This window comes from Pelobates fuscus, chromosome 10, assembly GCF_036172605.1.
Source record: "Pelobates fuscus isolate aPelFus1 chromosome 10, aPelFus1.pri, whole genome shotgun sequence".
Taxonomy (NCBI): domain Eukaryota; kingdom Metazoa; phylum Chordata; class Amphibia; order Anura; family Pelobatidae; genus Pelobates; species Pelobates fuscus.
The window spans coordinates 83,414,164-83,438,304 of NC_086326.1; the positions used below are offsets into that span (position 1 = coordinate 83,414,164).

Sequence of the window (24,141 nt, forward strand, 5' to 3'; positions counted from 1 at the left end):
TTGATTATCAACCAATGCCTAAACAGTTAATAAACTTAGAATAACATCAGTAGTGATGGTTTCACATATCACCTCACCTGGGCAAAGATAACTTTATCAGTCTATAGGTTGTCAGTCCTATGGGTTGTGATAATTAAAGAGGTGGCTTTGTTCAAACGAAGAGATCCCAATATTGCAAAGGACATATTTAAACATTCTGCAAACCTACCAGCAGACGCTCTAGGTACGATATCCGATTCTGGATACTGCAGGGAACTACACAAACTACCTGTAGGGTTTCTGCAAAGTAAAGGAATGCAATTTCCATTTTTATTTCCATTGCAATTAGTGAGTTTAGTTGTGCTTCAGGTATCATCTCCACTCACAGCTTTCAATTAACATTATAGCAAACATGACATTGACCATCAATCCTTCAGATGTGATCTTGTTGGTGACATTACCCCAACTCTGAATTTAGTGAAAAGAAAAGAAAAGAAGAGATACCAAAAATCCATACTGAAGATTAACTTGAAAAAAATACTGTTAAGTTCTTTTTAAATTTATAATTTTATATTAAGAAATCAAATATTTTACACGTGAGGTCATCAGTTTCATCCGTGACTTGGTTGTCTACACAACCCTACTGTCCTTTTTGTTAAACATTAATGGTATGGTTAAATACCTAAATATATATCTGAAAATGCAATAAATATTGAACTATAAATATTACACAAAGTGAAAAAGAGTGGTGGTGAAAGTTGAGATGGTCTCCTTTTGAGCAAATGATGATGTCTAACTTATCTGCAGTGGTGTAACTAGGGTTAGTGTCACTCTTTGGTGGAACTCTTGGTGTTTCCTATATTCCTATATACCTTCATATATACCTCCATACAGAATCCTCACTAATGTTACTCACAAGTCATAATTGCTGTATATCGCTGAATGGAATGACTTTAGTAGAGTGGATGTGTATACTGGATATAATGCATTTGTGTATGTAGCGTTGAGCTGGGTAAACGGTTGATCCCCAAGTGCTGTAGAACTCCAACTTCCATTATGAATTGCCATTCTAAATGTTGGCAAATCATTATGGCATTTGAAGTTCTAGAGCATCTCGGGATCTGCCGTTTGCCCAGCCCTGGTGTAGAGGATGTATGTGTACAGGGAATGTAGTGTGTGTTTTACCACTTGAGAAAGCCCTTAGGGTGAGAAACGCATTGTGGTTTTTATGCTGTTGTTATATAAAGTTTTTTGGCAACCTCACTACCTGCCTTTTTGCCATATATTTTTAGAACATATGATTATTTATTTTTATACTTTTACCTCACATCTGGACCCATCACCTACTGCGGACAACTAACCAAAGAAATCCTTGGTGGGGGTTATACCACCCAGGCTTGATACATAGAGCTGTTAGTCTGCTCACTCTATTGCAAGTATATTTTTATTTACTTTATTGATACTTACCTATCTATATAGAGAGCACTATTGGCTGTTTTTTTGTCATTCCATATGATCTACCTCATCGTTATCCAGTTGTGATTTACATTCATTCTACTGTGTACCAAAACCTGTTTTACCTAGAGCTGGTTATAGCTCTACCATATGTGAGTTGACATCTTATCTAAGTGTCGTTTGTCCTACTACGTATTACCATATTGCACTATTGAATACCAATCAAAGGTTGCCTCTTTTTACAGAGGAGTGTGTATAACAAAAGTGCTCAAAAAAGTCAGAAAGTGATTTACAGGCAGCTCAATACACTGGTGTGGAAATATCCTCTATTCCACTGAATAAATTTAGTAGATATTGGTGCGGTGTAAGTGACAAGGACCTACACCTATAAGTGGAGCGCTCAAACACAGATAAATCTTACCAAAACGTAGTCTCATTCAATGGTAAAATATGGGGTACATGTCAAAGTAAAATACAGAAAATACAATATAGTGTAGATGGTACTGAAAAATGGCTTCACAGTGATTATAATGATATCGTGCTGAATATTACACTCACATTTCAAGGAGCCTGTATATAGAAAACACTGGCTCCGTATCAAGGCTTGTGTGCTGTTATGGTAGCACCACCCTCCTACTTCGGCTTGAAGAATTTCTCAGGAACACGAAAAAAAGGGAAGAAAGCAGACCAATGTGTAGACTTATGGTGATAAATGACACAGGTATGTGTTCAATAAATGGGGTGCTCACCTGGTCCTGAGCCTACGAATCCCGGCTCTAGGTGTGTAGGTTTTGTGCCAATTTGAATGGGGATGGCACTTCCCCTGTGAGGATTCCTTGGAGGCTCCAAAAAGGACTTGGATGAGGTTTTGAATGAAAATGGTGAATTTATTGGTTTAAAATAAACATAAAAACAAAGATGATAAAAGTCCTCAAATAAAAGTCCTTTAAAAATGGCCAATACGCGTTTCACTCTCAAATAGAGCTTCTTCAGTCAGCTGACTGAAGAAGCTCTATTTGAGAGTGAAACGCGTATTGGCCATTTTTAAAGGACTTTTATTTGAGGACTTTTATCATCTTTGTTTTTATGTTTATTTTAAACCAATAAATTCACCATTTTCATTCAAAACCTCATCCAAGTCCTTTTTGGAGCCTCCAAGGAATCCTCACAGGGGAAGTGCCATCCCCATTCAAATTGGCACAAAACCTACACACCTAGAGCCGGGATTCGTAGGCTCAGGACCAGGTGAGCACCCCATTTATTGAACACATACCTGTGTCATTTATCACCATAAATCTACACATTGGTCTGCTTTCTTCCCTTTTTTTCGTGTTCCTGAGAAATTCTTCAAGCCGAAGTAGGAGGGTGGTGCTACCATAACAGCACACAAGCCTTGATACGGAGCCAGTGCTTTCTATATACAGGCTCCTTGAAATGTGAGTGTAATATTCAGCACGATATCATTATAATCACTGTGAAGCCATTTTTCAGTACCATCTACACTATATTGTATTTTCTGTATTTTACTTTGACATGTACCCCATATTTTACCATTGAATGAGACTACGTTTTGGTAAGATTTATCTGTGTTTGAGCGCTCCACTTATAGGTGTAGGTCCTTGTCACTTACACCGCACCAATATTGCACTATTGGATTGCCTCTGTTTTTGCTTCCTTTTCATATACTGCTATTAAGCGAAGCTACCAAAAAAAAGTCCCATATCAGTACTAGAAGATCTATTGCCACCTTTGAAACTGTGCTGTACCATCTGGTATTTTTTTATTCTTTCAAGTTTTATTGTGGACTCTTTTTATATCCTGTGTGTTTTTAATTGCTCATATTATTAAATACTATTGTGTTTGGAGTATTTTTCTTGGCGCTACCTGTATATTGTTGTTTGACTTAATGTAGTGTGTGTGTATGCAGTAGATGCATTGTGTGTGTGGACAAGGAATGCAGTGTGTGTTTCTGTGTCTAGGGGGAATGCAGTAAGTTTGCGAAGGGGATGCCGCATGTGTGTGTGTTGGGGATCCAGCGTGTGTGGGTGTTTGTGTTAGGGATGATATATGTATATGTAGGAGCTGTGGTATAGGATAGGGGCTGTGTATAAGGAGCGGTGAGGTAAGGCTTTACGGAAATATTACTTTTATCACTGCAAAAAAAATATATATAATATTTTATTATTTAAAAAGGTTTCTCCCCCCCTCTTTTTTCCTTGTGCCAGGGAGGTTGACATGCCGATCCCTGGTGGTCCAGTGTGGAGAGGTTTTTGGTGTGCACCCACTGTCTGATGCAGACCAGGTGTCATGGCTCTCACAAGGTTCACACTTATCGTATTAGAATGTTGCCATTGTAACCAGCTGCGACCTGCTGAATGGTCTGAAGTCCTAAAGTCTATGGTCGTTAAACAAGGTCTGCAGATGGTAAGAACAGAAGCCTTCCCCTTACTTCATTCTACAGCTCTGTGTTGCTCTCCCTCCCCATTCTGCTCCGTGAGCCTTGGCACCTTCCAGCCAAACCTCACAGAGCGTTCTAGGCAGGGAGAGCTGCACAACATGGGCTCAAAGCTAACAAAAAGAACTGGGTGACACCCACTCCACCCCACCCCAGTGACGTCACTGCTTATCTGTGTGTAATTTTAATTCATTGAGAAAAGTAGAGAGATACCCAACTCTCATCACAACAGATAACACACAGCCATTATATGTGTATAGGTTGAAACACAGATTCAACAAGTGTATCGTGATTTTATTCTTAGACTTAGAACTGCAAAATATAAGCTATGAATGGATTTAGATATTAAATAACCCCACTGGCATGTAATAAAATGAAGATTGATACTGTATTGAAGATTAAAATGAAAACTGTTCAATCTCTTGCTAATGATAAGATATTCATTGAATTTATATTACGGTAATAAATGGTATAAAAAAGAAAAATCTACAAAAATAAGCAAAATGAAAAACACTGATAACTTCTACAATCAGAAAACTTGATAGTAAAACCTGCTTTTGCCAGAAAACATTCTGCAGCAGAGTTTCGGTGAATCAATTCCCTGCTCAGAATCCACAGTGTAATGGAATTGATAACCATTTTGACTATTAGTACATTGACCTGGGTTGTATTTTCCATAAGGCACAGTAAGTCCTTTGTTAAATAGGATTTTTTTCAAGGGTGCCTTGGAAGACAAATTTCAGCCATGACAAACCCAAAACTACCTTAAATCATAAATCATATTTGGCTATTTGTAAGGGAGAAAACCTACCTGAAAAAATGTGTCAGAGACATATTGCTGGTCTTAACATTTGCAATTATATTTCTGTCTTTTTGAATCAGTCCCAATGAAATTGCAATTAATTCTTGACTTAAAACCTCTTTTTCTTTAAGCATCTGTAAATAAGAACCCATTTCTTTTAGAACAAGTAGAAATGGTCCCTTTTAACATCGAAGTTAGGGGTTAATCTACTAGCAGCAGCATATGCCGGAAAGGTCACCAGTGACGCTGTAGAACACCAACTACAGATAGGGTGGTCAAATGAACTGAAACCCAACAGACTAATAGTACAAACCTCGATGCTCCTTATCATGGACAGTTGGACGAGGCTTGAAGCGTTCTAGAGTTTAAAATCCTTATTTCAGTGCAGCTCATTGCAAATTATTTGACTCACTGAGGTACACAAAACGAATGTGTATGAAATAAAGCACCGCTTACACCTAAGATTTTGGTTGCTCAAAGTCCATACTAAACTTAAGAAAGCACTATGTTTTACGTTCTTCTTAGTCTTTTTTGTTTTAAATGAAATAATGTGTTGGCTGGTTAGATGAACTGAGGTTAGATGTCCCAAAATATGTTCCTTTTTTGCGCTTTTCTAAATCCAGTTGGTAGCACCCTTATGACAACATAAAGTGCGTTTGCTCTGCACTATGAGGTAACGATCACTGGGCTGTAATGTCTTAATGCCCAGAGGTTTCATAAACATTTTAGCATAAAAACTTTAGTCATTACTCATAATGACTTAAAAAAGTGCTACAGGCAAAATGCAAAAAAGCCTATTTTTTTTCTATTTTGACTGAAAATTGTCTCTTCTGAATGATGTTGCCCAGCTTCTCTGAAATTTGTACTGACAAGTTGAAACTCATGTAGTAATAGAGGTGGTTTTGCCACTGAAGCCAGTCTGTATATCTTGGGCACCTTCCCTTCTTCGTCTTGTTACATCGGAAGAATCCAAATGGCTGACCTTACTTTGTTTGCTGGCTGCAGACCCACTGTGATGCTCTTCTAATCTCTGATTTCGAAGATCTGTCGCTGAGGTATTATTGAATAAAGTATTCAAGGTGGACTCTCTTAAAAATGTATTATTGGTCCCAGATGTCTTCACATAACGTTGCGCTACAAGAGCAGACAATTGAGCATCAGGAGGAGTATTGTCTACGGAAGACTCTGGCAACTTGGTCACAGATGTTGGGAAGGATGATGCTGGTGGAATGGGACTTGGATGATCAACCCCTTCAGGAGCTCTGAGTTCCATTGCAGCATGCTCAGAATTTGGGGTCAGGCTGGTTGGGACTGTTTTTTTCCCACAGGATTCACAACACAATTTATGGTATCCAGGTATGGAGCAATAACGTGCTAGGACTTCCATCTGGCAGAATATTGATTTGTCTCCTTGGCATGATTCTTCTGTGGAAGAAAATAATATAAAGTAAACAATTGTATATATAAATTATAATGCACATGTTGAGCATAGCAATAAAAACATGATAGATACAAAAGGCTATTAAATAAACTTTAGAAAGACAAAATTATAATGTTTACAGCAAGTAGAAACCATTAAGATGACAGATAATGGATTCCACCTATATTTAAATATAGTTCACAAAACATGTTTTGACCAAAATCTGTATAGAGTACTGGTGTCCCATTGTATTTTATTAATAAAAGGAACACTCTAAACACCATAATCACTACACTCTGCTTTAGTGGGTATGGTGCGAGAAATGTCCTGGGACCCTCTCAGTGTAATTTGACAAACCATTTTAGAAATATGAAATTACAGAATTCATAACTGGCACTGAACAAAGGTGAGGTTTGTGACATTTTAAACTTAACTCAATAAAGCTCTGTTTGATGTTATAACATTCCTTTAACACAAAGACATACTTATGAATGCTCTACTGTAAAGTATATAATTTTTTCCAGTTTTGAATAATAGAATATTTTTTTCAGTTCCAGATCTGGAATTTAAATATGAATAGATAGGTAAGAAAGTTTTTAAGAGAAATCCATATTAGCGGTGAGTTGAAATGGCATATTACTGATAATTAAGCAGCTGTTGTAAAAATGAAAGCATGACACATGGTCTTCTAACAAATTACCAAAGTTTTACCACTTAGCGACGCAAGACGGAAAATTCTGTCATGCTTGCCCTACCGTTAAAGATGCATGATGGAAAATTTCCGTCATTTACTAAAGTTTACCCCAGATCGCCGTGATATTAGGCAGACCTGGAGCACCCAATTGCGCTGTCCCTGCAGCTGTAATCGCTCTGACAGCCGGTCAGAGCGAGCACATATGTTGCAGGGACTCCTGGTCCACCTCCCTGCGCTTCAGCGGTCAGTGTGAAGTGCAGGGAGACGGATCAGTGGTGATCCTCTTCACCCTGTGGAAAAAATAAATTTAAGTTAAATCCCACCCCACCTTTAATAAAATTAAATGACTACAGTGATCAATTGGCAGGGACTACATTTTACTGTGATCTGATTTTTATTTTTTAACCCATGAGAGTCACCTTTTACTTTTTTATAAAAATATATATAGTATTTTATTGTTTAACCCCTTAAGGACCAAACTTCTGGAATAAAAGGGAATCATGACGTGTCAGACACGTCATGTGTCCTTAAGGGGTTAAAACCCCTCTGGGGTTAAATTTATTTTATTAATTAATTTAAATATTTTAGAATTATATATTTAGCTAGCTGGGGTGGGTGGAAGTTAGTGGGGAATTGGGGAATTTGGTGTTAGGATAGCTAGGGGTTAACTATAAAAAAGTTACAAAAAAAAGCTTACCCAGTACTAATAAAAAGTAACCCCTTCCCTGACAGTTGATCACTGCCTACAATGATCAACATACAGATCACGGTATTATACTGTGATCTGATTTTTATTTTTAAAACCCTAAGGGTTAACTTTTAACTTATTTGTTTTAACCCTCAGGGGTTCAATTTATTTAATTAATTAATTCAAATATTTTAAAATTATATATTTCGCTAGCAGGGGTGGGTGGGAGTTATGGGGAATTTACTGTTAGTGCTGCTTACTGCTAGTTAAGGGTTAAAAGTAAAAAAAGTTGTGTTAAAAGTGTTAGGGTTAAAAGTTTATAAAAATTTTAAAAAGTAAAAAAAGTTTAAACGAGTAAAAAAAACATTTAAAAATGCTCATTAACACAAGTAAAGCTACATTCACATGTGCCCCGAGGTACAGGAGTTCTGGCAGAAGGTGGAGACCCTGAGTTCTGATATCCTCCAAAGAAGGGTGCCCCTGGACCCATGGGCATGCCTACTGTCCAAACAGACTGACAGCATCCACAGACATGAGCAGAAACTTAGCAGCACGCAGGATGGGCCAAAGCACACAATGACCACAACCCGATGGACGATTACTTATCACTTATCTATTTCACCTATCACTCAGACCTTGTTGCAAAAGTCTTACTAAATCTACACTATGCTCATCTGGCTATAACAAAAATGACAACAGAGAAAAAACAAGCAAATTTGTGATGATTACTATGTACAACTGTTTATATCTGACAAACTGTTTTTTTTGTTATATTTGTATCTTGTGCAAACTTGTATTTTCACATATACAACAACAAAAAAAAAATAATAAAAAAAAATGGTCATTACCACTACACCTGGAACAAACTAGCGAAAAAATGATCCCACGCTAAGGTTCAAAATATGCCTTTTGAAATACCCCAGGGTGTATTCTTTAAGAAATGGTATGCGTTTGTGGGGTATTTTGAATAACAAACAAGCTAAACTACTCCAAAATGGAACATGGACACAGCATAAAACTTCAATGTTAGAAAAAAACTGAATGGCTGCGTCTCAAATGTTCCTCTTCAACATCCACATATACCTGGTACATACGGGATATTGTTGTACTCAGACGACATAGCTGTGCAACATATAAAATAAAATACAGCCTTAGCACACATAAGATTTGCAAAATATGGGGGCGTGGCTAGCCGAGCAAGGAGCAAGACGTGCAGAAGCAGAGCTCCTGTAAACCTAGCAGAAAACAAGACTAAAAGCGCCACAAAGCATTATCTAACTCGACCCAAAACATAATAGGGGTACCTCAGAACCCCCCCAGAGAGAGATAGGCCGCAGAAGCCGCAAATTGGCCCACTCGGGGAGCTCAAAACAACCGGACATTCGCACGTCCTTTGATAGGCCGCACCATCCCGCACAACCCAAGATGGCGCCTGTGAGGCCTAGAGACTCCAGTTACTCGGAGGAGTCCCTGGAGGACAGGGGCGGGCTGGGCCGGGGGGCAGGGAGGCAATTGCCCCCCAGGCCGCCCGAAATTCTTTTAGGACCGGCCGCGGCGGGCCGGCCCTTTAAATGCTGCAGCCGCCGAGCGCTCTGTAAAGAGCGCTCAGACGGCTGCAGCAGCTTTTCCCTCCCTCCCCTCACCTGTAGGTGGCCGAGCTGGTCTCCGGTCCGCGGTCCCGGCCGGAGTGATAGGAAAGTGCACACTGAGTGTGCACTTCCTGTCAGTCCGGCCGGGTACAGGAAACAGAAACTCCTGTTCCGCGCGGAACAGGAGTTTCTGTTTCCTGTACCCGGCCGGACTGACAGGAAGGTGCACACTGAGCACCTTCCTATCACTCCGGCCGGGACCGCGGACATGAGTGCAGCTCGGCCACCTACAGGGGAGGGGGTAAGAAGAAGGGGGGGAGGTAGAGTAAGAAGAGGGGAGGGGGGAGTAAGAAGAGGCAAGAGAGGGAGTAAGAAGAGGGGGAGATAAGAAAAAGAGGGGGGTAAGAAGAAGAAGGGGGGAGTAAGAACAAGAGTGGGGAGTAATTAGAAGAAGGGGGTAAGAAGAAGAGGGGGGTAAGAAGAAGAAGGGGGATTAAGAAGAAGAGGGGGGTAAGAAGAAGAAGGGGGAGTAAGAAGAAGAGGGGGGAGTAAGAAGAAGAGGGGGGAGTAAAAAGAAGAAGGTGGGTAAGAAGAAGAAGGGGGGTAAGAAGAAGAAGGGGGGTAAGAAGAAGAAGGGGGGGTAAGAAGAAGAAGGGGGGTAAGAAGAAGAAGGAGGGTAAGAAGAAGTGGGAGTAATAAGAAGAAGGGGTAAGAAGAACAAGGGGGGGGAGTAAGAAGAACACAGGGAGGAGGGGGGGTAAGAAGAACACAGGGGGGGGGGTGAGAACACACAGAGGGAGGAGTGAGAAGAACACAGGGAGGGTGGAGGGGGGATGAGAAGAGCACAGGGCGGGTGGGTGAGTGTGAGAAGAGACCGCTAGGGGAGGGTGGGGGAGAGGAGAGACCACTAAGGGGCAGGGGAGAGCTCTAAGGGACAGAAGGGACAGCTCTATAGGACAGGGGGCAAGACAGGGAGCTCTTTAACACTACGCGCACACACACAAACACACAATGCACCCCTATACATACACAGAAACACACAATGCATCCTTATACATACACAGAAACAGAACATGCTTCCCTTACACACAGAGAAACACACAATGCATCCATTACACACACACACACAATGCAACCCTTACACACAAAGACAATGCATCATTTGCACACATACACAGAAGCATACAATGCAAACCCTTACACACACATGCAAACACACACACTGTTTTTCTTACATACACACAGAAATACAATGCATCTCTTACACTCAATGCACACACATACAGACACACACCTTGCATCCCTTATGCATACAAACACAGATTCACACAATGCATCCCTCACACACAACCAGAAACACATAATACATCCCTTATACACAAATACACACTGCTTCCACTACACACAAACACACTGCATCACCTGCACAAACTGGTATCCCTATACACTACATACCATAAGCACACATATTAGATAACACATAACACATCCCCTACACACTCCACTCCCTGTGAGCGAGCTCATGGGTAGGTGGAACATATAAGTGGACTTATGAGTGGGCCTTATGGGCATACTCACCGTCAGGCACTGGAGCCCAGACCTTGAGCTGTGTAAGAGGCCCCCAAAAATTGGAGCTGCTTCCAATTCTCCCAGAACGTTGAATTTTGTGACCACAGTTGCAAACAGCCTCCAGAGGTCCTGTTCTACACCAGACCAGTGGAGCCAAACTGCAGCCCATCATCATCCTCATCTAATTGTAAGTAGGCAATCTAGTATATTATTAGTGACACTAATCTATAATTTACCTCACATTAAAGGGACACTATAGCTTAATGAAGTGGTTCTGGTGTCTATAGCTGGTCCCTGCAGGCTTTTTAATGTAAACACACACTGTGTGCAGCACTGGCGTTAGTTCATATGGCAGATCATATGGGTGGGGCATTGTGATGTCACATGGGGGGGGGGCGGCAAATTTATATTTTGTCTAGGGCGGCAAAAATCCTTGCACCGGCTCTGATCCTGGGCAGGTGCACCAGTCTACTGGTGACCCACAGGAGGGGAGTGCACTGATTGCACTGCACTCTCCTCCTGCCCAGACCCGTCTTGACCGCAGTGCAAGTGCCCTCTGCCCCTAATTTACAGTGGCTCACACTCACAACAAGCAGTGCCTGGAGCCCTTTGCAGAGACGGAAACAAAGAGGTTCTGCGGCAGCTGGCCGTCCTGCAAGCATTACATTAAACAGCTGTTCCCCATGCAGCCACAAGTGGCGTTGTGCTGGGAGACTGTGATTACTCTTTACTTCCTCCCAGCCTACAGAGCAGCGCATGGGGGAGAGGGGAGGAGGCATGATTTAATCTTGAATAAATCCTCTAAGCAAACCTTTATAAATTTGGGGGGATCAGCTCTAGTTTCCACAGTTTATTGGTGTTTACTCTCATCTCTGTATTAATATTGAGGGATGTCTAAGTAGTAACATCAGTGTGTGTCAGCAGGGCCAGCCGTTGGGGTGGGCAAGCTGTGCGGTCACGCAGGGTGCCATGACAACAGAGGCGCCCGGCGGCCAACACAGCTCACAAGTTGGGTACACCAGCATATTTAATTTAAACGATTCGCTGGTGGTCCACTGGTGCGCACCAGCAGTAGGTGCAGTCAGATCATATCCTCTCCCTCGTGGTTCCGGCGCTCAGTTAGTGAGTCAGAGCACAGGCTCAGAGATTCTCAGCCTGTGCTCTGACAACATTGAAAGTCAGAGCCGTGAAGGAGCGGGTATGGCAAAGAGCTACTGATTAGCATAACATCAATATCCGTTATAAAACCAGAAAAAGGTGGGCATGGATGGTGAACTGATTTGGTGGCGCAATGGGCCACTTGACTGGTTTTGCCCCCCAGGCCTGAGGCTGCCAGCCCTCCCCTGCTGGAGGAAGACGACAACGCACTACTGCAAGCCAAAAGCGCGGTGTACGGGAGTGAAGACTCCGATTCCGACACCTCACCCTCCACCAAAGGGGACATTAAAAAATGACTCACAGACCTGCGGGAGGTATGGAAGGCTGACCTAACTGGAGTGCGCATCGAGGTAGACGGCCTTACCACACGGATCAGCGCGGCTGAACTAAGGGAACAGGAAAGGGAGCGAGACCTAACAGAAACAAAAGCCCGACTGGAGACTATGTCTCGGCAGCTCCAGGGGCTCACCAGAGCAGTCACATCCCTGGAGGCCAGGCACCGTAAAAAGAATGTGAGGATCCGCGGGGCACCGGAAAGAGTAGGCCCGGAGGCCATACTGGACTTTGCTAATGAAGTGGCAGCGGTAGTGGGGGTGAAATCCTCAGCAGGAGCCCAGCCCATCATATCTGCGTTCCGGATAAGGAAAGCCCATACTGCCCCGGCGGATGCCCCGAGGGACATCATCGCCGTTACCAGGGATGTCTCCATAAAATAGGCAATACTGACGCGCTCACGCAACACCCCCACCATCATAGTGAACAACTGCTCCGTTAGAATTTACGACGACTTACCTTTTAACATCCTCCTTGAAAGACGGCGCTTCATGGCAGTAACAAAAGAACTCCGTGCAAACGGAATCAGATATAGATGGGGAGCATCGGGCACTCTAGTAGTGCAACAAGGGGACTCTCTCTGTCTTCACCCTATCAGCACAAGAAGACCCAACAGAATTCCTGCAGGCTCTCCACTTACCAGGGCCAGCAGACATGATCCCACTTACTGATGGAGCCAATCCGACGCAAAAACGATCCACAGAGACGAGAGCGCCACAGAAGAAGACGAGAATGATGAACTCTCCATAGCTGGATGCAGCGGACGGAGCACGAGTATCACCCACGTCGCTAACTATCCACAGAATCAAGACACGTAACTCACTTTAACTCACTTTGGGTTCTAAGTTACCCACAAAGTTTCAAGTCAACTTACCTCCAGTTTTGACGCTTTGCCAATTTGCCAATTTTTCATTTTGATAATTTTTTAAATAAACTGTTTTGTAACACTTTTGTTATGCTTGAGAGTATACCAGGCTATAGGGGAGAATGGAGGACTAGTAAGGCACGAGACTTATATGACCCGAGACCCTCTACACAAGGAGAGGAACTTTCCTAAAGCGTAATACCTAATGACATAGTTGATTTCAGGTTGATGTGGCCCTCTTCTGTGTGTTTGATTTTACTTGTACACGTGAGCTGACATTTACGTTACATGCTTAGCACTGTTGCTACTGGGTTCCCACGAGGAACTGTGCTGCTGCAGGGAAGCATACAGAGGAGAGCAGAGAGGGAGGACACAGCACACAACCCATCATCACACCTACTGACTTACACGTACCAACAGAAGAATAGTACTAGACATATTGTTTTCTAAAGTGTCCAGTCTCTTTACATTTGAGCCTATGCTTAGCTTGTGGGAAGGAGCTCAGAGGGTGAGATTTAATTTTACTTATTTCTTTCTTTTTTTTTTTTTTTTTCACTTACTTCATGCTATCAGACCCTAAGAGAGCACCTGCATTAAATATCTCATTGTGCAAACCAACTGTTCCGATTGCATTGGGAAATGCCATTGATGGAAATAGGCTCCTAATATGAGAAAGGGTAGTAACGCTGGCAGGACCTGAGTGGCCGTTTTATCATTTGTGCTGCTCGCTGAAAATTCATAATTTTGGTGCAGTTTTGATAGCTCGGCAGATTAGCAACTCAGGTTATGGCATGGAGGTCACTGCGAATCCTAACAAGTTTTTAGAATACTTTAGTGTTCTTATGCATTACTGTACACCAATGCGTATGGCAATAAAAATTGTTGTTTTTTTTAACAGGTTGAAATTTTCAGTACGTATTGGGCTCTAAATGAGGACGGTTGCTTTTAACTAGACTGGAAAACATAACTGTCTTACCCACTTCAATAATAGTCACAATTAGGAATAGGTATATAAACCAGTAACCTCTGCTGGTCATTCAGGGGGTTTTGCTCAGTATCCTTGACCATCTCCTTATACTCAGTCAAGGTGCCAGATTATACATCTTACAGACTTGAGCTGAAGCGAATACATTCATTCATTTACAATTAAAAAGCATACATAGCCATACAGAATAGAAGATCTATGTTAACCAAATCGGATTTATAAATGTAAGACCCCACATACACACCAGTGTCACACCGAAAATAGAAAAGCTAAAATATAATATGATAATTTGTTTATTTTACATGTCTGCAATGTAAATTTTGTTAATTTTTCTTTTTTTTATATACTACTTTAAAAAGTGTACTGTATGTCTCATACCATGTCACTATATGTTACAATATGACCGGTGGGCTGTAGCTATTGTGGCGCAGCTCACCAGACTGTTATTTCACGCAAAACCAAAAATAAAGAATAAAAAAAAAAAAGATTTGCAAAATATACTGTGCAAGATCACTTTGTGTGTTGAAAAGGCAGAAAAAATGTTTATTACCACTACACATGGTACAAGCTAGCGAAAAAATGACCCCACACTAAGGTTTTAAAATATGCCTTATGAAATACCCTGGGATGTCTTCTTTAAGAAATGGTATGCCTTTATGGTGTACTTGGAATATGTAGCCTGCTAACGTGCTCCAAAGTAGGACACTGACGCATCAAAACCCTCAATGAAAATTCACACTTAAAAACCTGAACTTGGGGCGGGACTTCCGGTCTCGCGGAGCGGACGCATGTAGTGAGAGCTCCGAGACCGGACCGGACTGAAACTACAAAATACACCGGCTAACGGAAGATCAACTGCCCTTACCTGAGTCCCAAACCTGTGGGGATCTTACCCTGCCAGATGGCGCCCCCAAAAGCACAGCGGGCGTCGGATTTTTTCCGACAAGGTAGGAAAGATAAAATGCGGCCGGGACAAGATGGCGGCGGCTCACACTCCCCAACACCTACCTCAGATCAGGGATCCGACACTGAGGCACTTCAGCCTCCCCCTGGGGATATCTCTCTCTCGGAGGCAAAAATGGCGGCAATGCTGCAGGAGCTCCGCTCCTCTATGAAAGAGGACTTACAACTGGCGGTTAATGACATCCGCAGAGAGGTGCACGAGGTGGGGACACGCCTAAACGTCCTTGAGGAAAAAACAGATGACTTATGCCAGGCAAATGACGGCATCTTAGAAAAAATCCGCCTAATGGAGACGGAGCAGGCGCGCCTAACAGCCAAACTGGCGGACCTGGAGGACCGCTCGCGCCGCAACAATATCCGCGTGCGCGGTGTCCCGGAGTCAGTCTCGGGGGCGGATATCCCAGGGTACCTCCAGCAACTCTTCACAGCCATCCAACCAACTCTGGAACTGGCAGAACTGCGCTTAGACAGGGCGCACAGAGTACCCAAGCCCGCTTCGCTAGCACAGGACATACCAAGAGACATTGTCACGAGGCTACATTATTTCAGCGCCAAAGACGCCATACTCACGGCGCAACGGAAAGCTACGGCTATGCCGTCTGGCTATGAAAAGATCTCCCTATATGCTGATCTGTCCCCTATGACAATGGCGAGAAGAAGAGACTTTATAAATGTCACTAAATGCCTCAGGAACCACAAGATTCCCTACCGCTGGGGCTTCCCCACGAAATTGCTGATCTGGAGAAATGGATCCCTAACAAAACTAGATGACCCAGACCAGGGTATGCACAAGCTGAAAGCCTGGGGGCTCTTCCCGGACCGAGTGCCGCCTGGCAGCCCAGCATCCCCAGGACATGTGGCCCAGGAGTGGACCAAAGTCCAAAGAAAGAAGTGACTGTTTTGCTCTGCCCCCACTGCCGCAGCGGAATGTCCAGGCTGGGCTGCCAAGTCGACTAGTGCCTCGTAAGGTGAAGACATCTCCGCTTCTGTAGCGGTAGAGACTCTAGCTGGACTCACCCCCTTATCCTTTACCTAGGGGAAAAGCCTATTTGGTGTCTGGGTAATGAACCCCCACGTGAGTACATATGACAGGAGGTGGCCCACAAGACCCCCCCATTGCTGACACACTGCTACCCCATATGCTGCACTTAAAGATCTTTGCTACACGCAGCTCCCGCCGGCAATAAAGTTGGCCACAGCCCCTGCATGTCCAGACCAAATAAACCCCTATATAACCCGAGGCACCCAGATGGCAAGCCTAGCGGCACGGCTCATCTCACCAAGTTTGCAAGATTTACCCCCGCATGACACCAGCGGCCCCTACACTTATGGTGGCGAATGGGGTGCCACCTAATGCCCATGTTGTACCCGTAATAGGACTTTTACTTCCCTCTATTCATCTAGTCCACCACCGGTCATGGACCCTTTCCAATTAAGCCCCGCCCCCACTATCGAGACAACCCTCTGCGGTGTTGCCTCCCCCCAACGCAATGGGGAAAGAGCACCCGTGGACCAGTCTCCACATAATGCTGTCAAGCTTATTGTATTGTATATACTTTTGTTATGTTTACTGTTTTTTGTTCCCATATTGCATTCTACCCTCGAATATGTACCCCACTAGAGATGTCGCTCACCCTGAACCTCGGAGGCGCTGGGAGATTAGGGATGTAACCCCCCTTTACCAGAGATTACTACCTGAGTCAGTGTACCAGTTTGGTAAATGCTACCTCGGAAACACCGAGGTCCCCCCCGGTCTCAGCTGATGTCTTCCCAACACCAGTTTAATGTTCTGTCCCTAAATGCACGAGGCCTGAACACCCCGCAAAAGCGCAGGCTTGCCTTTTCCCAGCTTCGCTCCATGCATGCTTCAGTAGCCTGCATACAAGAGACACACTTCTCGGCTACAAACCCCCCGAAATTCCTCTCAGCCAGATACCCCGCCTCCTACCATGCCCTAGCGCCTAATAAAACTAGGGGAGTCAGTATTTTAATCCACTCGGATTGGGCCTTCACGTGCACGACAGAGTATAAAACTACTGACGGCAGGCTGTTGATCCTGGTGGGTAGACTAAATGATGTCCCAGTAACCTTAGCAAATCTATACGCCCCTAACTCCAACCAATATGACTTTATTAGGAAATCCCTGAAAACGCTTGATAGGCTAAAGCAGGGCCAAACTTATGTCTGCGGAGACTTTAACTGTGTACTTGACCCTGACCTGGACAGATCAGGCACTCCAGGATCCCACCCTCGCTCTATATCTATTGGTGACAAGCTCTCAGCTCTCTTCCACTCCCATGGCCTTCACGACACATGGCGCTCCTTATACCCGGCCACGAGAGATTATACTTTTTACTCGAAAGTCCACAACCAATATTCCCGCATAGACATGTGTCTGGTGGATGGGAAGTCCCTAGACACTCTGGCTAGGGTTACCATCGACCCAATCACCTGGTCAGACCATGCCCCTTTGCTCTCCTCATTCACCACCTTACACCCGGTGAGAGGCCGAGGTTCGTGGCGCCTCAATGAGTCCCTCATAGACAGTGCTGAACGAGTTGCTGAAATAAGGAAAACCATAGTGAACTACTTCACGGACAACAAGCCCCAAGACACAACCGTAGCCGCGACATGGCTGGCCCATAAGGCCGTGGTACGGGGAGTACTAATTAGGGCAGGAGCGACACTAAAATGCAAACTAGAGGAAACCAGCTGCGCAAAGCTTAGGGAGCTGAAACTTGCAGAGGACCTCCACAAATCCTCACCATCCGACGCGAACAGACGGGCTGTTAATAAGATCAGAGATGACTTAGAAGTTCACCAACTCCAGCGAGTAGAGAGGGCTCTCCGCAAACTTAAAAGCGAGTATTACAGACAGGGGAACAGGGCGGGGAAACTGCTGGCCGCCCAACTAAAAGACAAACACGCTCAGATGCGCATACCATGCTTAGTGGCTGATACTGGGACAAAACTGACGAACCCCAAACTGATAGTGGATGAATTTGCGACATTTTACGGTGCCCTTTATAACCTAGCGGAGGACCCCCTACAACACCAGCCGACCCCGGTGGAGATAGCCGCCTACTTAGACAGAGTGGAACTTCCCCAGCTCTCCAGCGTCCAAGCCTCACTACTTAGTAGCACAATCACTCCAGAGGAAATCTCCAAAGCACTTAGAGAAACCCCCCGACATAAAGCCCCAGGACCTGACGGCTTCTCCGCCCACTATTACAAAGTCTTTGAGGACCAACTCCTTCCTCACATGACCTCCCTGTTCAACAACATCATGGAGTCAGGCTCCATACCCCCTGAAATGTTAGAGGCCACCATCATTACTATCCCCAAGCCGGGCAAACCCACGGAATTTTGCGCAAATTACCGTCCTATCTCCCTGCTTAACGCAGACACAAAGCTTTTTGCCAAAGTCCTAGCTAATAGAATACGCCCCCTCCTGGGTACACTTGTCTCCCAGGAACAATCGGGATTTGTCCCGGAGCGCCAGGTAGAGGACAACACAAGGCGTGCGCTGGACATAATGGAACTCCTGACGGTACACAAAACACAGGGACTGCTAATGGCCCTTGATGCGGAGAAAGCCTTTGATCGGCTACACTGGGGCTACATGACGGAAGTCCTCCGTAGATTTAAATTCCCCGACAAATTTCTCAATGGCCTCCTATCATTGTATTCCTCCCCGACAGCCGTGGTTGTGAGCTCCGGCTTTACCTCCCGACGCTTTGCCCTGACGAATGGCACAAGACAGGGGTGCCCGCTGTCGCCCCTCATCTTTATACTGTCACAAGAACCACTATTGCACACTATTAAACAGGAACACCGTGTCGCCGGTGTCCCCTCGCAGCTGGGCCCCCAAAAAATAGCCGCCTTTGCTGACGACATTCTAATATTTCTAACTAACCCGACAGAATCACTGAAGCATCTCCTACTCCTGCTCCATGACTATGGCCAAGTGTCTTATTACAAAAACAATGAGGCAAAAACTCAGGTGCTACCTTTTAACGTGACCCACTCTACCCTTACCGCCCTGCGAGACCAACATCCTTTTGACTGGCGGAAAGACGCTCTCTCCTACTTAGGCACAAAATTGGCACCCTTAAGACGCAACCTTCTCCGACACAACCATGACGTTTTACTGACTAAAACTGAGACGCTGCTGGAGAGCTGGGGGGCAAAAAACACTTCGTGGCTGGGACGTATAAACTCCTTAAAAATGATCATACTTCCTCAAATATTATTCCTCTTTAGGGCCCTCCCCATTGAGATACTAAAGACGCTGCTGCAACGATTCCAGCGTCTGTGAAACGCCCACATATGGAAGAAGAAACCACCTAGGGTATCTATAGCAAGCACAACCCTGGCCATGGGGGGTGGAGGATTGGGTGTACCCAATATCTTCAAATACTATATAGCCACAAACATATCCCAAACAGCAAGACTGCTGATGACCCCAAACCGCCCCCTGTGGTACCACTTAGAAACGGCAAGTGCTACACCCCACGCACTATTAGACTTACTTTGGGTCCCGCCCAAATCGCATCCGCGCAACGCAAACATGTTAGTGACCACAAAACACTCTCTCCGCATATGGCACAGGTGGGCCCCGAAACTGCTCGCCCATCCTCTGATGCTATACGCCCCCATGACTAGCCTGAAGTACCTGACACAAGACTTGACTCTAGACGGTTGGACGGCAAAGGGGATAGAGAGGGTGTCCCAAATTATGGAGGGCAATGAGATCAGACAATTCCCGATACTCCAGCGGACCTTCCTCCTCCCAAGTAGGGAACTCTTCACCTACCTGCGTATTAAGCACATAATGCAGGGAATCACCCAGGCAGCGCCAGATACCAGAGAGCCAGGCCCGTTCGACTCACTATGTCTCAGTCGAAAGACCCGAGCGAAACCACTCTCCCTATGTTACCGAAATCTCTTGGAGATAGGCAAGACTGATAAATTAAGCTACATGGTACACTGGGAATCTGAGCTCAATAGCACAATAGAGAGTAGTACATGGTTTGCAGCAATGGCACTGGTAAAACGAGCCACACGCTGCTTAGATCATGTTGAAGCGGCTTATAAACTCTGGATGAGGTGGTATCTCACCCCGCGGAGACTGGCACTTATATACCCAGGGGCACAACAAGTATGCTGGCGCTGCTGCGCACAGACGGGCACTTTGAGTCATATATTCTGGCATTGTCCAGTATTACACACTTTTTGGAGACAGGTACAAACGTTACTCCAAGATAATGTACAGAAAGGGGTACCATTCACTCCAGAAGCCTACCTCCTACACATGCTTCCCAACTCACTGACCCATCCGGAGGCGGTGTTGACCACCCACATCACCCTGGCAGCCAAACACTGTATAGCTTCCCTCTGGAAATCAACCTCAGCTCCGGAAATAACAGTGGTAGTTAACAGAATAAACCACACGCAGCACCTTGAGAAAATAGCGCATACGATTCAGGGCACCCTGGCACGGTACAACCTGATCTGGTCTACCTGGTCTGGGCAATGAGACAGAGGCCCATGATGATCTAGGATTGTGGAGTACAAATAGAGATAGGGGACCACCCCACCCCAGTTGTCCGAGGAAAATGACATACAGGAGAGCCCGCTTAAACTAGCCCCCGCATGAGCAGCGGTAGCTGGAGACTTGTGGCTCAGCGGACCGTCACAAAACTTAACATGGTGTAGAGACATCTCAGCCTTTCCCCCTATCCTTACCTTTACCCGGTTGTTGCTCCCCCCTCCCCCACCACCCACGCAGACAATGTTGTAGTTATATATCTGTCTGGCAGACGACCCCACTGTTAGCGCCGCACACCGGCCACTATTATACCCCCCTTCTCATACTAAGTCGGAGGCCTGCGTGACACAGTAGGAGTTATACTGCGACCCTCAATGAGAGCGACGACTGTGCTCAGGGGCTGTCTGTACAAGTCCACTATCTCTAGCTGTGAATCTGGTGTCACACCTGTGTAGCGCTGTTGCTCCACAGCGCTGCTCAGGATAAAATCTTGTTGTGTCTGCCACAACAGCATTGGTACCAATGGGAAAATTTTATGTAACCTTCAAGCCTCAAAAAGTAGTGTCGTAGTGGCTACTCTGTCTGTGATCACTCTAACCCAAAACTTGTTTGAACAATAAAGTAACCATGCCATGTGTCTTACACAACATGTATAAAATTAACCAATATGTTTGTACCCGACAATGTGGTCTGATTGTGTGTAACCATTTACCCTCACCCCATCTTATTTCTGTACCCCTTTGTTTACATTTCCTTGATCAAAACCAATAAATATGAGACATTGAAAAAAACCTGAACTTGTCACGTCTCTTTTACAGCACTGTAACTTCACAAAATAGTGTCTAGGTCATACATTGGGCATATCGTTTTACTCAGAAGATGTACCTGAGTATAATTTGGGGAATTTTATGACAGTGGTACATATCAAGTCTAAGAAATACTCAGCAAAAATGCAAAATGCCCCATTCCCTTTTTTCTCGCTTTTCACTCCCCCCCTCCTCTCGCCCCATCTTCTATCTCACCCACCCATGTCACTTGAAATCCACCCCTCCAACGTAGACCACAAAACACCACAGGACAACCCCTGACAGACCAGACCGACCTACCCCATAGACTTAACCCCACACAAGACGAACCACAGGCGACACCCAGTAAACCCTGAGACACGACAAACACTCACGCCGCCCAAACTTAATCACCTGCCAAAATAACCACACAACAACAGACCGATACACCACTCAATACTACATGAAAAAAGTGGCGCACACCCTAACACACTGACAGCGAGCTTAATTATCAAAATGAAAATGTCGAAAAACAAGCTGTTGCTGAACCTTAAAATAAGTACTAGACAAACATACACTCCCCTGCGTGGGAAACTCGTTAAATATGCCGATGTTAACAATATCACACATTATGGGCCTCTGCGAAGGGAAATGTAAAAATGCCACTATTCTACCAATTCTGCATTTCATATCGCTTGTCAAACATGCATGACAACTCCAGCGTTGGTAAACTGTTCCTTATACTGCCCTCAATAAAAACAGATTTAATAAAAAAAATGCAGCATATATGTAAAAATGCTATTTTTCTCCCTTTCATCACAAACATTGGCATAAATTGGTAAAAAAAAAAAGTTGAGGCACAATATATGCGATATAAGATACCGTGGGGATTCTGCTTTATCAAATGAAAGCCCTTTGTGGGGTTATTTGATCAGTCAAATTGCTATATTTCCCCAAAAATAAGACATAGGCTCATCAAATCCATTTATGAAAATTCGAACTATAGAAACTGAAATAGCCTTGTCTCTTATATGGCATTGTAGCTTCACAGAATAGTGCCAAAGGCATACAATGGGGGTATCGTTATACTCAGCAGATGTAGCTGAACACAATATGGGGTTCTGTGCAGGAATAGCACACACCAGCTTTACGAAATACACATTACAAAAACCTTGTTATATGTGTATGTGTCAAAATAGAGAAAAAACACAATTTTACTCCAATATTTGTGATGAAATGGCTACGTAAATAGTGTCAAAATAACCTTTGGTAAATAGCCTGTGATATCTACTTGATATAAATATATACTTTTATGTGTCAGTTTTGTGATGGCTACTAAACCTACAAGACAAACATACCAACTTCTAAAATTGTTTCACATTGAAATTTTATTTTAGTCCTTGTATTTTGTGTCCTGTAACTTTCAAAATAAGCTGTAATCCTATACATATTATACAGTCTATAAATCAAGACACAAATTAATTTGTTTGAATTACCTTTCGTAAACTGGACATGTTATGCACATGCTATTATTGCCAAAACTGTGAAAATGTTTTTAATTTTTTGGCATTTATTTTATTTATTTTCATAATTAATGAGAATTTATCTATGTATATGTGACATCAGATTAAAGCTTTGAACACAAACAGCAAAAAAATGCAAAAATGGCTTGTGACTTAAGGGGTTAATTTAGAAATTTCTCAAACCGTTATTGGTGAAATGAGGATGTTGTTCTGTGCAATAAATGACCAACTTAGCCTTTATTCTCAATTCTAGAACCCATTTGAGGAAAGTCCTATAGTAAATACAACGCAAACTACACTTTCACAATATGGGAGTTATGTATAAAAAGTTACTCTTTTCTAATGTTTTTATATATATATAGTTAATTTTTTTGCTCTTTTTTTTCTCCTTGTTGATTTTACCACTGATCACATCCATGGTAAAGCCAACAGGGAGAGGAAAAGGCAAAAAAAAAAACCACAAAAATAACCCCACAGGAATAAATATGTCATAAAGAAGAATTATTATTACAACAGAAAAAAATTATTATTACAACAGAAAACAGTGTTTTACTACTAAGTGAGAATTTAAAGTGAATTTTACATTTAGGGGCAGTATAGCTGAACTGAAAGCTTAGTTGACCTATAACATGTTTCTTTATTGGCTTTTTTTACATTTTTGAAATTCACCTGGAAGTTCCACTTTAGTGATTAACTATAAATAACCCTAAAGATAAAAGCCACCAATGTATAAAGGGTGACGTAACAGTTTTATACATAGGAAAATCACGCACAAAACTGACGCTTATGTGAAAGTGAATGCGCCCCTGCATATATATCACTCCAGTGTTATCACATCTGCATAGACTAGGCCTATCAAATCTTTCAGCAACGTACTTGTAGATATCTTGCTGATGGAATTCTTAGGTAAATTTTGTGGTGGGATCCATGGCATCTTTGGTGTAATTGTTTCACTGTTTTCTGAATGTATCGGCAACCCTGGAGATTTTCCTGCAAATAAACAGAAAACAAATCTGAAATACTACAGCAAGGAATAAACGTATTTACAGTTTCCAAGTAATGATCCAAGAACGTTAACTTTGTATGGTTATGCAGATCCTCCTGGTCTAAACATTGCAACACTAAGCATGATCTAGCCATAACCTTGGAATATGCATGGCAAGGCCATTGTATAGTACAGGGGACAGTCAAACACAGGATGAATTCCAAGATGCTAATGTTTTCTTTTCCTTCTTTCTCATGCATCTTGAATCATGAACAAACACAAAATTATGTATAAATAATATATATATATATATACACACACACACACAGGTGGTCCTCATTT

The 24,141-nt window shown here is 43.6% G+C and overlaps 1 protein-coding gene across 2 annotated transcripts in view; it reads right to left on the reverse strand.

Annotated features, from left to right (window-relative positions):
- Positions 1-4,456: 4,456 nt before the first annotated feature.
- Positions 4,457-24,141, reverse strand: part of ADAMTS14 (ADAM metallopeptidase with thrombospondin type 1 motif 14) — a 223,474-nt gene continuing 203,789 nt past the window's right edge. For both annotated transcript variants that reach the window (XM_063434909.1, XM_063434908.1), the window contains exons 21-22: positions 23,691-23,804; positions 4,457-6,116 (exon numbers count right to left, since the gene is read on the reverse strand). In XM_063434909.1, the coding sequence (XP_063290979.1) occupies positions 5,572-6,116; positions 23,691-23,804 (659 nt within the window). In that variant the 3' untranslated portion in view covers positions 4,457-5,571. The remainder of the gene's footprint in view (positions 6,117-23,690; positions 23,805-24,141) is intronic.